General features: G+C 40.2%; 1 protein-coding gene across 1 annotated transcript in view; it reads right to left on the bottom strand.

Annotated features, from left to right (window-relative positions):
• LOC119723141 overlaps positions 1–9234 on the bottom strand; it is a 65126-nt gene extending 55892 nt beyond the window's left edge. The window contains exons 1-5 of the mRNA XM_038193690.1: positions 8795–9234; positions 4724–4858; positions 3027–3896; positions 1343–1744; positions 64–294 (exon numbers count right to left, since the gene is read on the bottom strand). Of these exons, the coding sequence (XP_038049618.1) occupies positions 64–294; positions 1343–1744; positions 3027–3896; positions 4724–4858; positions 8795–8924 (1768 nt within the window). The 5' untranslated portion in view covers positions 8925–9234. The remainder of the gene's footprint in view (positions 1–63; positions 295–1342; positions 1745–3026; positions 3897–4723; positions 4859–8794) is intronic.
• Between the last annotated feature and the right edge of the window lie 3804 nt (positions 9235–13038).

Genomic DNA, 13038 nt, shown 5'->3' with positions numbered 1-13038 from the left:
GTAAAAGTAGCAAACAGCAGAAGAAAAAAATATCCATTCAAGGTGTCAGTCTAAGACACATACCACCATTCTGGCATGGACTACTGGTGCACTCATTGATGAGGTCCGTGTCGCACCGTAACCCAGCCAGACCGACAGGGCAGATGCAGCGATACGCCTTGACCAGTTCCTCACACGTCCCGCCGTTGTTGCACGGGTTGCTGGCGCACTGGTTCCCGTCATTCTCGCAATGGGTACCGGTGAAGCCGCCCAGGCAGTTGCAAGTGTAGCCATTGATGCCGTCAACGCAACCACCTGTTGAAAAAAAAAAATTGAAATGTATAACAACGACAGCAAACGTGTAATATGTACATGTAGGGGGGGGGGGAATAGGTGGAGGGGGGGGGGAGGGACTGAGCCTCTACTCACTACTATGCCTGAACATTTTCCTGGTTTCATTGTACCAATTTTGTTTTAAGACCCTTTAGAAAATGTGCAACCAGCCAGAAACAGACTTTCCAAAACCCTTTGTATCTAACGCAAACTGAGGATCAATTGAAACTGGTGCAATATTCTTGCTTTGACTTAACCCTCTATACACATAAATACCCGAGAAAGTTTACCCATTCCTACAAATGTACTGATCGAGAGCCAGCCACACAGGTGGTTTTAAACGATTGATAAAACACCGGCTGGCTGGTCTTAAACACTTTTCCGGTGTCACATGAGATTTGATGGACTCCTACAAAATCTGGTCCCTTTTACCCTCTTATTGGTTGAACTTTCACAATCTTCACTTAGGCATGTGGAATACTACCAATATGAGTCCATATTTCATAGAGTCCTTAATTCAAACTACACCGGCATACCCGCATTCTGCCCCACCCACCGCAGTGCGCAGTACGCACCACCCCTTCACAAATCTCCATAAAGGGACATTTTTAGTACTACTCGCAAGTGGCACATACCATAAACATAGCTAGCGGGGTGTTTAAAAAAAACATGAATTAAACTTTTGAACAAAACCTTGGAAATTTAGAATTTTTGACTTGTTTTGACTTTTTGACTAAAAGGTATTTATGAATGGGAATAAATATGTGCTTGGCCGTTATAAAACAAGTACATTTAAAACCGGCTTGCGTCCAGACCCACATTCGGCAAAGTGTTCTTTAAACATGTAGAACACCAACCGGTCTCCCCAATATGGGTTCAAATGGATTTCTTCCACGGTTCTCTGTATGCTATCCAGTCTTTATATAGAGATCAGTAGGCAAACCTTTTTCATCTTGCTTAACAGATTTCTGAGCTTAACAACAACTCCATGACAGCATCCCCCAACCCACCAACTACAACCACAACTCACCGCCATTTTGGCAGGGCTGGCTCCTGCACTCGTTGATGTTCTCATTGCAAGTCAGCCCCGCCAGTCCCGCCGGGCACAGGCAGACAAAACTCCCAAGTCGGTCCTCGCAGGTGGCGCCGTTGAGACAGGGACCCGATGCGCACTCATCCACCTCGTCTGCGCAGTCCGGACCGAACAGCCCCGCGGGACAGACGCAGTCGTAGCGATCGATGCCGTCTTGGCAAGTTGCCGGAGCCGAGCAGGGGTTGCTTGCGCATTCGTCTATGTTTGTCTCGCAGTTCGCGCCGGCGAATCCAGTGAAGCACTGACAGTGATAACCGTTGGGATCTATTAGGCATATGCCTCCCGTACTACACGGTGAGCTGCTGCAGGCATTGAGGACTGGCCGGGCACAGGTTACTCCTACGAAGAGATAACCAAGAAAAGTTGTCAGCAAGGAATTTCACTATAGAATTGATGTCTGGACCTACATGTAGGATATTAATAAACCTATCATGGGGCTACAATTTACAAAAGTAGACCTGTGAATTTTTAAGTATTACTTTATAGCATGAAAAATCTTACATTTAAAAGAACATACATTGTAAAGTAAAATCTGTCATCCCTCTATCAAAAGCTGAAAGTGTCATCAAACAAATCCTGTTCAAAGCACTGTAAAAAAATGTTCTAATGCATTTTCATTCATTATTATGCAATTTGAAAGCAAATTTTGAATATTCCTCCAACTCAACACTACTAAAATTTGCAACAAATTTGAAACAAATTTTCCACCAAAGAAAGTCTCCCCACCATAAAATTAGCCTAGAAAGCAAATATCTAAGAATAAACAGATTACAATTTGAATTGCTTTATATTTATTAGTTTTATATTAATATCACATGATGAGGAGAAATGAAGAATGAATCGTTCTTACAACATGCAGGGTTGGGTTTGCAGGTGAAGGGAGGTTCCAACAAGGTGCAAAAGTCAAAGGTCAATGTGGAGGTCAACATCTTGGCAACAGAAGTTGATTAAAGCATGATGATATTGATGAAGAGATGATTCAAGTACCCAAAACCTTTCAAGTACAGCTGCGCAATTTCATCATGCATGCAGGCTCTGATGTATATTAATTTTTCTTGAGCAATCGTTACTCCAAATAGCAAATCACCCATAACCACTATATTACGCGCTATTAGTTACACTGTATCCCACAAGCCCGAGTGGGACACGAAAATATGCCACGAGGCATCTGGACCACAGACGCACTACATTTTCCGTGTACTGTTCCACGAGCACAAGTGGGATAACAAATTTATTTTCAAGCAAACATGACGCATGCACCATTGTGCACAGTCAAGCTTGAACACGCATGCTGTACACAAAGTTTTCAATGTTTAATGCTAAAATTACACATGAGTGCAATAGGAATACATGTAGGATGGAAACAGGAATACCACTCTCTGAGCAAAAAGAAATGTTTTGGAAGCAATTAGCCATAACGTTGATTCAAGTAGAACATTTTTAATTGTTTGTTTAGAAACAGAGAATGATTTAGCATGAGAGAAAAAATAATTGGCTTTAAACATGTTAAAAGACAAGACCCAAAATGACAAAGGGAATGATGAAGTTTATTGAGTGAGGGAAACCACTGCAAACGATGAGAAAAAAATTGTATCATTACAGACAGACCAGTAAATTTTACCTTCAAATCCTGATGGACACTGACATTGAAAACCATCTACTGTAGCTACACATGTTGCACCGTTAATGCAAGGACCGGAACCGCATGCATCAGGATCTGTGGACTGCGGCATTTGCGTAAGCACGGTCTGCTGGCTTTGCGTAGTTCTTGTATCTGGTGCAAGTGTAGTCTGTCTTGCTGGGATTCCAGTGGTGGGTGCCTGCTGGGTTGTGATGGGTAACTCTGCTGTGATAACAGGTAGCTCCTGGGTTTCAGCGGGTGCCCTGGCTGTAGTAACAAGTGGCTGCTGGGTTGCAATGGGTAATACCGGTAACTCTGCTGTGGTAACAGGTGGCTCCTGGGTTTCAGCGGGTGCTTTGGCTGTAGTAACAAGTGGCTGCTGGGTTGCAATGGGTACCTCCACTGTGGTAACAGGTGGCTGCTGGGTTTCAGCGGGTGCCCTGGCTGTAGTAACAAGTGGCTGCTGGGTTTCAACGGGTACCTCCACTGTGGTAACAGGTGGCTCCTGGGTTTCAGCGGGTGCCCTGGCTGTAGTAACAAGTGGCTGCTGGGTTTCAATGGGTACCGCCACTGTAGTAAGAAATGGCTGCTGGGTTGCAATGGGTGCATCTGTTGTCAGTCTCTGCTGTGCTGTACTAGGCGTTTCAGTCTGCGCAGCTGTGGGGGGTTTTGTCGTGACTGCAGCAAATGTCGTCACAAACATTTCGGTGGATATTGCCGAAGGCGGCGTCGTGGTGAGCGTGATTTCGCAGGTAGCACCAGTGTAAGGATAAGGACAAGTACAGTTGAAAAGGGCAACGTGGTCGGTCGTTCTCGGGATCGGCATGCAGGCGCCACCGTTGAGACACGGTGAGGAAACACAAGCAGTCACTGCAATATCAAATGAAACAAAATGTAATCGACTCAAGCACCATGGTTTTAATTTGTGCCTCCAGAGGCATGTAAAAACATTTAAGCAGAGATGTAATCGAATCCATCACAAGTCCAGTCACAAGTAAATCACAAACTTGTCCATTCACGAGTCTAGTCACAAGAAACAGTGGATGAACACTAACAAAGGAATGCCTTCATGACCTTTGTCAAAGGTCACTTGAATAGTAGGAAAGTAGGTTTGCGGGTACACCGTCTCATTCCTGAGACCTTATTCTCACCACCGGCTCTTCAGAGCCAAGACTCCCCTACAAAACAGATTTTTTCACGGTGTACCCGCAAACCTACATGTACTTCCCTACCTACAACTCCACCATGCAAAGCTTCAGACAACACTCATTTGAGTTAGCTTGTTGGTTGAGGGGTTGCAGGGACTGGTGATGGACTCTATAATTAAACACGTTAAATCCCTGCACGACAGGTCAAAACTAGAGTAAACAAAACAAGCCAATGAATACAAAATTTATGCTAAGGGTTTTTCTGTTTTGAAAATTTTTTTTGAGCCTGAATTTCCTGCATGTACAGTTTCTTAAAATACAAATTCAGATATTTTGAGATGTACAAATGTACTCATAAAATTTCATAACTGCAAGAAACACATCATCTACCGTAAAAAAAAAAGGGCAGTTATCAAAATGTGATTTCAAATTGATAACTGAACCAGTAATTGATCCAGTTTTGTTCATTGGGCACCACCACTCTCGACCCAAACGTGCGATTACTGAAACCAAGCGTAGCATAATTCTATTCGGTTTGATAATCCTTACCGCCCTCTACGCAAGTCGCGTCCGACTCATCTGACATGTCTGCGCAGTCAGCAAACCCGTCACATATCCAGTTCGTGAAGATACAGTCGCCATTGGCACACGCTGTCAGACTCACAGCACCCAGACAGGATTGAGCTGCAAGTGTAAAAGGGTCAATCATTTATTTTGCAACATAAACGTATGATTTTAGGTTCCCTTACTCCGAAAACATTCAAAGCATCAGTCCAGACTATAGATGTGACATTTACACATTACAAAATTCAATATTAGGTTTTGCAATTTTTTCTCACTTTCACTCGGGAGGGGGGGGGGGGGGAGGGTGTAACACACTGAGTATACAGAATTTATTTTGCTAACTTTCTGTGCATTTTTCATTATTTCTGGTTCATTGCCTTGTAAATAAACACAATCACTGAACAGTGGTAACAAAAACATAGGCCCTACTGATTCAAGTTTTCAATTACAATGTATAACAATAATGCCATGAGTCCTTGAAAGGGAGAACAACAAAATACTGGACAAAACTATATTTTTGTATAGATCTAAAAAAAAACTCCATGATGAGAGAGAGGAATTAAACACTGGACATAAATGTAATTTCCGTTTTTGTCAAAATTAATGATATAGGCCTACATGCATAACTTCTGATAGCATGGATCAATTTCAGTCACTTTTGTATTCACATAATGGACAAATGGTGGAAGGTTGTGCTCCTTTAATGGTGTATCAAATCTAATTGCTTTTTTAGGCAAAAATCAATAATCCAGGTCACTTTGTTTTTGACTCACCCAGGCCTGAGAAACGCGAGGCAAAATACTCCTAAGGGGAAATGTGAGGCAAAACTTTTCAACAACTTTTTTTTTTTCAACACCACTCTTCAATATTTGTTGTATAACTGTGGGCTAGCTGATTGGGGACTTGGAATCAGATGAAATGGGATTTATAATCTTTATTTGGTTTGGGGGGAAAAAAGAAGATACATTGATAACTGGATTTTGAAAACTCTGATTTTCTCGTACCACTATTACACGTATGTATACTGATTTACACAATCATGATCTGATGAAAGTTAAATTAAAAATATGCAGTATTATTAAACTGCCAAAAATATAATCAATATTATGAATCAGAATTTTTCCAAATCCTATATACACACAATAACCACAGTATAACAAAGTATGATTCTTGCAATTGATAGCCGTACACAATACAATGTACACGTACATGGTACATGTGTGCTCATGTCCATAACAATAGCGCCAACAGGGCACGGTTTTTCTAGGTCATGCATCCCCTGTTTTTCTGATCAGACTGACGTAATGCAACAGTTAAAAGCTATATTCAACACAATTGCTTTTGTTATGTTCACCAATTTATACCAGGCCGAAGTCATAAAGAGATCCATTGAAAAAAAAAAGTGTGCCTCCAACCAGCAATGAAATGTTGAAATCTAGAATCAGTGGCCACCATTAAGCTTTTTCTAATAGGAATAATCTGCGAATTTAAATATTTGTGAAATTTCAAAGACCACCAACGCGCTGCAAAAATTTAAAAAATGTACTGTAGGGTGAGTCAGGTTGGCGTACTTGGTTACTTGATTTCCTGGCCTTCCATTGCTATGGCCTGGGTTCGATTCCTGCCCTGGTCCAAGTTTTGTTGGCTTTTTACATGTAGTCCCTAACTGATTCCATGGGTTTCCCCCAGAATATTCTCCTGGGGTTTTTCTCCCACCTCTAAAACTGTTATTTCTTCTCACTGTCTTCTCTCCACAGGTTTCTTCAGGCTTGCAAGCTTACAGTCAACAGTGCCTAGGACACTTTTAAGGATCCCTTGGTTTCAGTACCAGAAACAAAATAATAATTTGTTGTAAATTTTATTATATAATGTGACACTTTAAAGTATTTTTTCATTGTCATTCCAGAAGGAATAGGCTACAGGTACCGGTAACTTCTCATGTTTGAAATATTTTTTTTATCACATTTATCAACCCCTTTTTCTATAATCATGATAATAGAACAAATTCCACATTATGGGCTCACCTTAGAAAGTTCTACATACATACATGTACAATACATTGTACCTAGTTAGCACTGTTGAAAATCAAAAGGAATGTTGTGAACAATTTTTAGAGGGAAATTTTGTGGTAAAAAGACGAAAAAATGCAAAACTAAGGATGGCAATCACCACAATGCACGGAACCCATTAATTTCCTTGGCAAAGTTGGCATCTACTTTGCATAAAATACTATTTAAAATTTAAAAAAATAGGGTCATTGGAATGAAAAAAAAAACACTCTCATTGCCTGACTAAAACAAAAGGGGATCTCAAATTTCACAAATATGCCTTTATATATTTTAATCAAGTTGAACATACATGTATCCATCATCATGAATACGTACACGTACAAAATCACAAATACCCCTTGCTCTTACATACTTGGGTGTGCCTTATTCGCAATGCACACAATGTGATGTACGTACATGTATACATCATACCAATGACCACTGAATGAATGCTGTCATTGTTTAGTGCTTCACAAATGAGCTCTTTGTAACAAGAGAACTGGGTGGAGTCATATTGCAGTCCCGCACAACAGAGAACGTTATTGATTATTCATCACGCTGCAAGAACTGCACCTGCCAATGTACGTGATGCATGGCGCAACATGTGGGTGGTTTTAAACTTTGAATTTCATGCTTACATAAACTGCATTTTGTAATTACGCACGGAAAACAATATTCGGGGGGTTCCTTCATAAACAAATTAGAAAAGTACTCATAATTTACAATTTCAAAAGCTATAATTTAAAACCTGGGAAGAATGGAGATTTGTCAGGAAAAAACTAAGGAATTTATAAATTACACAGAATGAACTGAAATTAATAATCATAAATGACATAATACAGCCCGTTAAATGTCACAGAGTGAATCTGTATCGACTTCAATAATTATTTATTTGTTAGACATCACAGAAAACATTTGTTTCGTTTTTGACGTCCAGCCCTCATTTTTAAATGCAAACTGTGATTTTCAACAATTAATAAAAGGGCCAAATCTACTCCTAGAACTATGAGGCTCCACGTAGTGGAGCCTCATAGGTTCAGAAGCCCGCAAAATTGTTGTCAGCACAAAACACTAATTAAGTACAAAAACGTCCATCCCAAGCAGGCCGTTTTCCACAGAACCGCTGCACAGTTTGCCCCTAAACTCCATACAATACCTCATGACATACTCACGTTATGTGCACCCAACAAACATCGGTGGATTCTGTCTGTTTTTCGGCAAAAATGATGAAAAATATGCCCTTTCCGCACTGAGCCAACCTAACACTTGAAACGAGCACGCGTGCAGAATGATCGCAGTTATTTTCGGTTCGATCGCTCGGAGTGCGCCGCGGGGGGTACGTACTTGCACTTGTACGCATGTGCATACTATCGTTCCGCTCCTACACCATACCCCCCACGGCGCGCTCCGAGCGATCGAACCGAAAATAACTGCGATCATTCTGCACGCGTGCTCGTTTCAAGTGTTAGGTTGGCTCAGTGCAGAAAGGGCATATTTTTCATCATTTTTGCCGAAAAACAGACAGAATCCACCGATGTTTGTTGGGTGCACATAACGTGAGTATGTCATGAGGTATTGTATGGAGTTTAGGGGCAAACTGTGCAGCGGTTCTGTGGAAAACGGCCTGCTTGGGATGGACGTTTTTGTACTTAATTAGTGTTTTGTGCTGACAACAATTTTGCGGGCTTCTGAACCTATGAGGCTCCACTACGTGGAACCTCATAGTTCTAGGAGTAGGCCAAATCAACACATACATTCAAGTTGTTTATACATTGTATGTTACTATTGAAACCAAAAAGTTATTATTCCTTATTTTTCATTTAGGAAGGAGAAATAAAACACTTCCATGTGATTTAATAAATTTAATTCCTCCTCTCAAACAAAGTCTCATTCTCATTCTCAACCTTCGATTTCACTCAGATTCATTCTTTTTTATGAATGAACAATAAAAAAAATATTAAACTAAGTTCAAAAATCTCATTTAAAATAACTACTCCCATGAACTTACCACCCACTGTTTGCAGAAAGCTCGAGAAAAATATCCCAAGGAAAAGAAGCCAGAAGTAACGGTAGATCTGTCTGGCCCAGCAGTGGCACCGCGTGGGTCCTTGTTGTCTAGGCGAACGACGCTCAGCCATCTCGACCGACAAATTTGACCTCTGCTCCCGGAGCTCCACCGCTCCAAACACGCTCTCCCGTTAGGCTGATTTCACGACGGCATTTACGGATTACATCACCTCGGTTGCATGCGGTCGATTGCCTTATTTTCTTTACCTTCCAAGGAGAAAAATCTAGTTGGGGTTGAAAGTGTTTTATGAAAGCAATCTTCAAACGGTAACACTGATCATTCTACACGTAAACTCGACCACAATTTCACTCGCTCAGGAATTTGAAAAGTGAGTCACGTAAACAATGCCATGAATGCCATGCGCCACCTGTTCAATGGTGTAAATCCGACTATTAAAAGACAGAGGGCGCTGTTTTAGTCCACCGCGGTTTTACAAAACTTTCACTTGTCAATGTCATGTGTATGCGTGCGGCTTCGGTGAGTTTTGACTCTAGTCTGTGTTTGTTTACTTCAGTGTTTTTTCTCTAAACGTTGATTCTCGAAATTATCCTTTCAGTTTGTTAAACACAGCCACTTGAAACAGCCTGTGGGTTATACATCATCAATCAAGGAAAGGGAAAGAAATAAGAATGTTGCAACCTGACTGATTTTTTCTATCTCAAGTCTAGAATTTAGAAAGGTCAGTCATTGCAAAAATGAGGAGACATAGACATATGATCTGAATCTGGGACTGAGGAACATTTCCAATTTTCTAAGGAAATACTTAGATAATTTTCTTGACTCTCCATAGACTGTGTACACAACTGCTGAAGTAGTACGTGTCAGGTTGCAACATTCTTTCCAATTAAGTATCTGAACAAATTTAACAAAACATTGTTATGTTAAGGCAGTGTATATTTTGCCGGAGACAGCAAACCTTTAGTAAACGTTAGCTTGCCTGATATGCACTGAACATGCGCAGTTACTATTTTTTTCTATAGACATTTTCCGGTGACAAATTTTAGTCTGGCTCCATGCCAACATTATCGTTGTAACGTCGTATTCACAAGATGGGAATCAGACCATTTTACAATTTCGGACTTTATTTCCCTTAAAAAAAAAATCCTCCAGAGCCACAAATCTGAAAAAGAAAATGTAATACTCTGCAATAAAATGTTTGAGACATGTTAAAATAAATAATAATAAAAGGAGAATATTCTCATTTTGGGGGGATGGAGAAAAAAAACCTTAGAATTGTCGCCAGCGGGGATCGGGATCGGGATCGAACCCGGGTCTTCCCTCCCATGAGATCTGTTGCTTATCCACTAGACCAAGTGTGCTACACAGCCGTTGGTGGTAATTTAATATATCTTATAATCAGTGTTGTAGGTCTCGAGACCGGTCTCGGTCTCGAGACCGGTCTCGAGACCACTTTTTGCTGGTCTTGGTCTCGGAAGCTGTGGTCTCGGTCTTGGTCTCGGTCCCGGTCCCCTTTGGTCTCGATATTTTGGCTGGTCTCGGGTCGAGACCAGCAATATGTAGCTTTTACAGCTCGATCGATTCACTTCGTTCAGTACCATTGTTAGTTAAAACATTTGCTAGCCCGTAGATCAAGCTTGTTATATATCGTGGTCGGTTTGCCGGACTCGACTGCACGTTGGAAAGTCCCCAAAGTACATGTAAAGCTGCAGCAGTACCAGTCACTGAATGATTTGGAGCAAGTTCGGCATTTATCTGTTGAGTCGGGCACATAAAGCAAAGTATGAACTTGTAACAATTTATGCAAGGGTCAACCATTTTCGAGGATTGTGTAGTTTAGCCCACCCCTGTGGGCGTAATCACTTGCATTTTGTATTCTGATAATAAATGAGGTGCTTCAAATTAGTTATATTTTCGACCCCACACAATGTTCTCTTTAATTTGGGACAGTATTTTGAAGAAAAAGTAAATTTTTCTACCTGATTTTCCAGCATTGAACTCACACACTCTTACCAGTTACCACTCACTGTTGCCATGAGAGTGTATGATGAGACCCCATTTTCTGGCTGCTCATTGTGAAGTACCCCATTATTCCTCAAAAATTAAAATCCAAATCTGGTACATTATGGCAACCACCTCGCAACTTGTGGCTCTACATGTACAAGTCTACATGTACAAGTCCACATTCTATGACAGAAATTTAAAAATTAATTCCATTTTTTAAAATCAAGTACACAAGTCTTGTTAGAAGTTAAGTCCTAAATTTATTTTAGGAAAAAAGAGGAACAATGTAAAATTAAAATTGCATCTTTAAATATCCGTTAGAAGTCATAGCTGAAACCAAGGGGTGACTGTGGAGTTTAGGATCCGAGTTCCTATAACAGATGAATCATCTACCTTTAACTTTTTACTTTTGTCACGATTGGGTGCAGACAACATGTCAAAGCCCATATTTCTTAAGTGTAACTACTTTTTACTCAAGTAAGGTGTCATGTATCAATTTGTGAACACTGCCACTGGTCAAAATTTTGGTCTGTATTCTTTGTGAATAGAAGGGTTACATTTTTCAACTATAATAACGTGTCTTGTTTTTTTATTTCGACTATTGTTATTTATTATCAGCGGTCTCGGTCTCGGTCTCGGACCATATTGGTCTCGGTCTCGGTCCGCCATGAAGGGGCTGGTCTCGGTCTCGGTCTCGGTCTCGAATCTTCAGGTCTCGGTCTTGGTCTCGGTCTCGGACTATCCGGTCTCGACTACAACACTGCTTATAATTCAGCCCTATCTTAGAGAGTTCAGCGCCCTCTGTTGATAAGGATTGCATTGCCGCCAGCAAACCTTTAGTAAACGTTAGCTTGCCGGCATTACCTCCGGCAATATATCCACTATCTTTATTTTATTATTTATTTTAGCCTCATGCTAAATCATGAATGGGGGCATGCACGGCCGTTTTCCCACAGTAAACTAGTTATATGGAGATTTGACCTCGGCGAGGTCAATTTGTGAATCTCTCTACCTCTGATGACGTCATAATGCATGGACCTTATGAGTGAAACTATTAAAGTTAATGGGGCATATTATTATAACATCCTGAAACTTCCGAAAAATTAAGTGTTGGATTGTTTACTAATCCTATTTCAAATGTCTGGTTGAAAGGAAAGTAACCTAATGTTGTACCATTCCTAAGAAAAGACGAAAACCGGGCAAACATTTTGTGGCATTCCGTTACCGGTACGTTTGACTATTTCCAGCTATTTCCTTTACACGTTATGTGTGTGTCAAATTCAAACCGGACATACATACGCAAATGTTGTTTCTGGCAAATGTTGTTTCTAGGAATTTTCAATAATTTGATATAATTTCAAAAATGATATCAATATTAAAACAATAGGCATAGCTATCGAATAATCAAGTAATATCGATATATCGACGGTGCTTTAATGTCCCTTGAGTTTAATGCAAAGTTAGTTCCGCAAATCACAATCATTGATCAACATGATCAATGCCAATAAATTATAACCAAGTAAATAGTTGCACTAGAGAATCTTTAATCCACATGAAATAGTTTACATTCCCAAATAAAAATGTATACAAATCTACCTGTGTAGCTAGGCCTACATGGTGTCTCTTAAAACAAGTGATTGCTCGTACCGGTAGGCCCTATGCATGGCCAATTGTCAATAAATGATCTCAAAACATTGTCTCCTGGTCATGTAGGACTATATTGTAATTGACTTGACAGCAGTTAATTTGTTAACTTCCTTGTTTGATATTTCATTTGGAAAGTAGTTTAAATTTCTTTAATTATTTTTGCAAACCCACAATTATTGACAGCAATTTTTATGTGGCATATTCCAACTTTTCTTTTTTGGGGGTTGAAACTTGCACATTCTGACTTACAAACATGACAAAAAGAAATACAGCTGATCGAATGTAGTGAGACGTACCGGTATACATTTGTCATACGGTAGTTACGTTTTAAGATTTATAACTATTCAAGTATTTTCAGGAAGTTCACTACTTATGAGTGATTATAGACTACCAATAAGGCCGAATAAAAAAAAAACATGTTTCTCGTCCGGGTTTTCAAAAAAAAGGAGGAAGCGTTTTTTTTTTTTTTTTATTTGTTACAAGATGTTCGCCATTTAAAAATTTCCTGCAATTGTTGGTGTTTCCACTGTTCAAAGACACTTTTACGCGGATGTTCTTTTTGCCCCGTGAACAAA

The sequence above is a fragment of the Patiria miniata genome, unplaced genomic scaffold (assembly GCF_015706575.1).
Source record: "Patiria miniata isolate m_02_andy unplaced genomic scaffold, ASM1570657v1 HiC_scaffold_16, whole genome shotgun sequence".
Classification (NCBI taxonomy): Eukaryota; Metazoa; Echinodermata; class Asteroidea; order Valvatida; family Asterinidae; genus Patiria; species Patiria miniata.
This window is presented reverse-complemented; position numbering and strand designations above follow the sequence as displayed.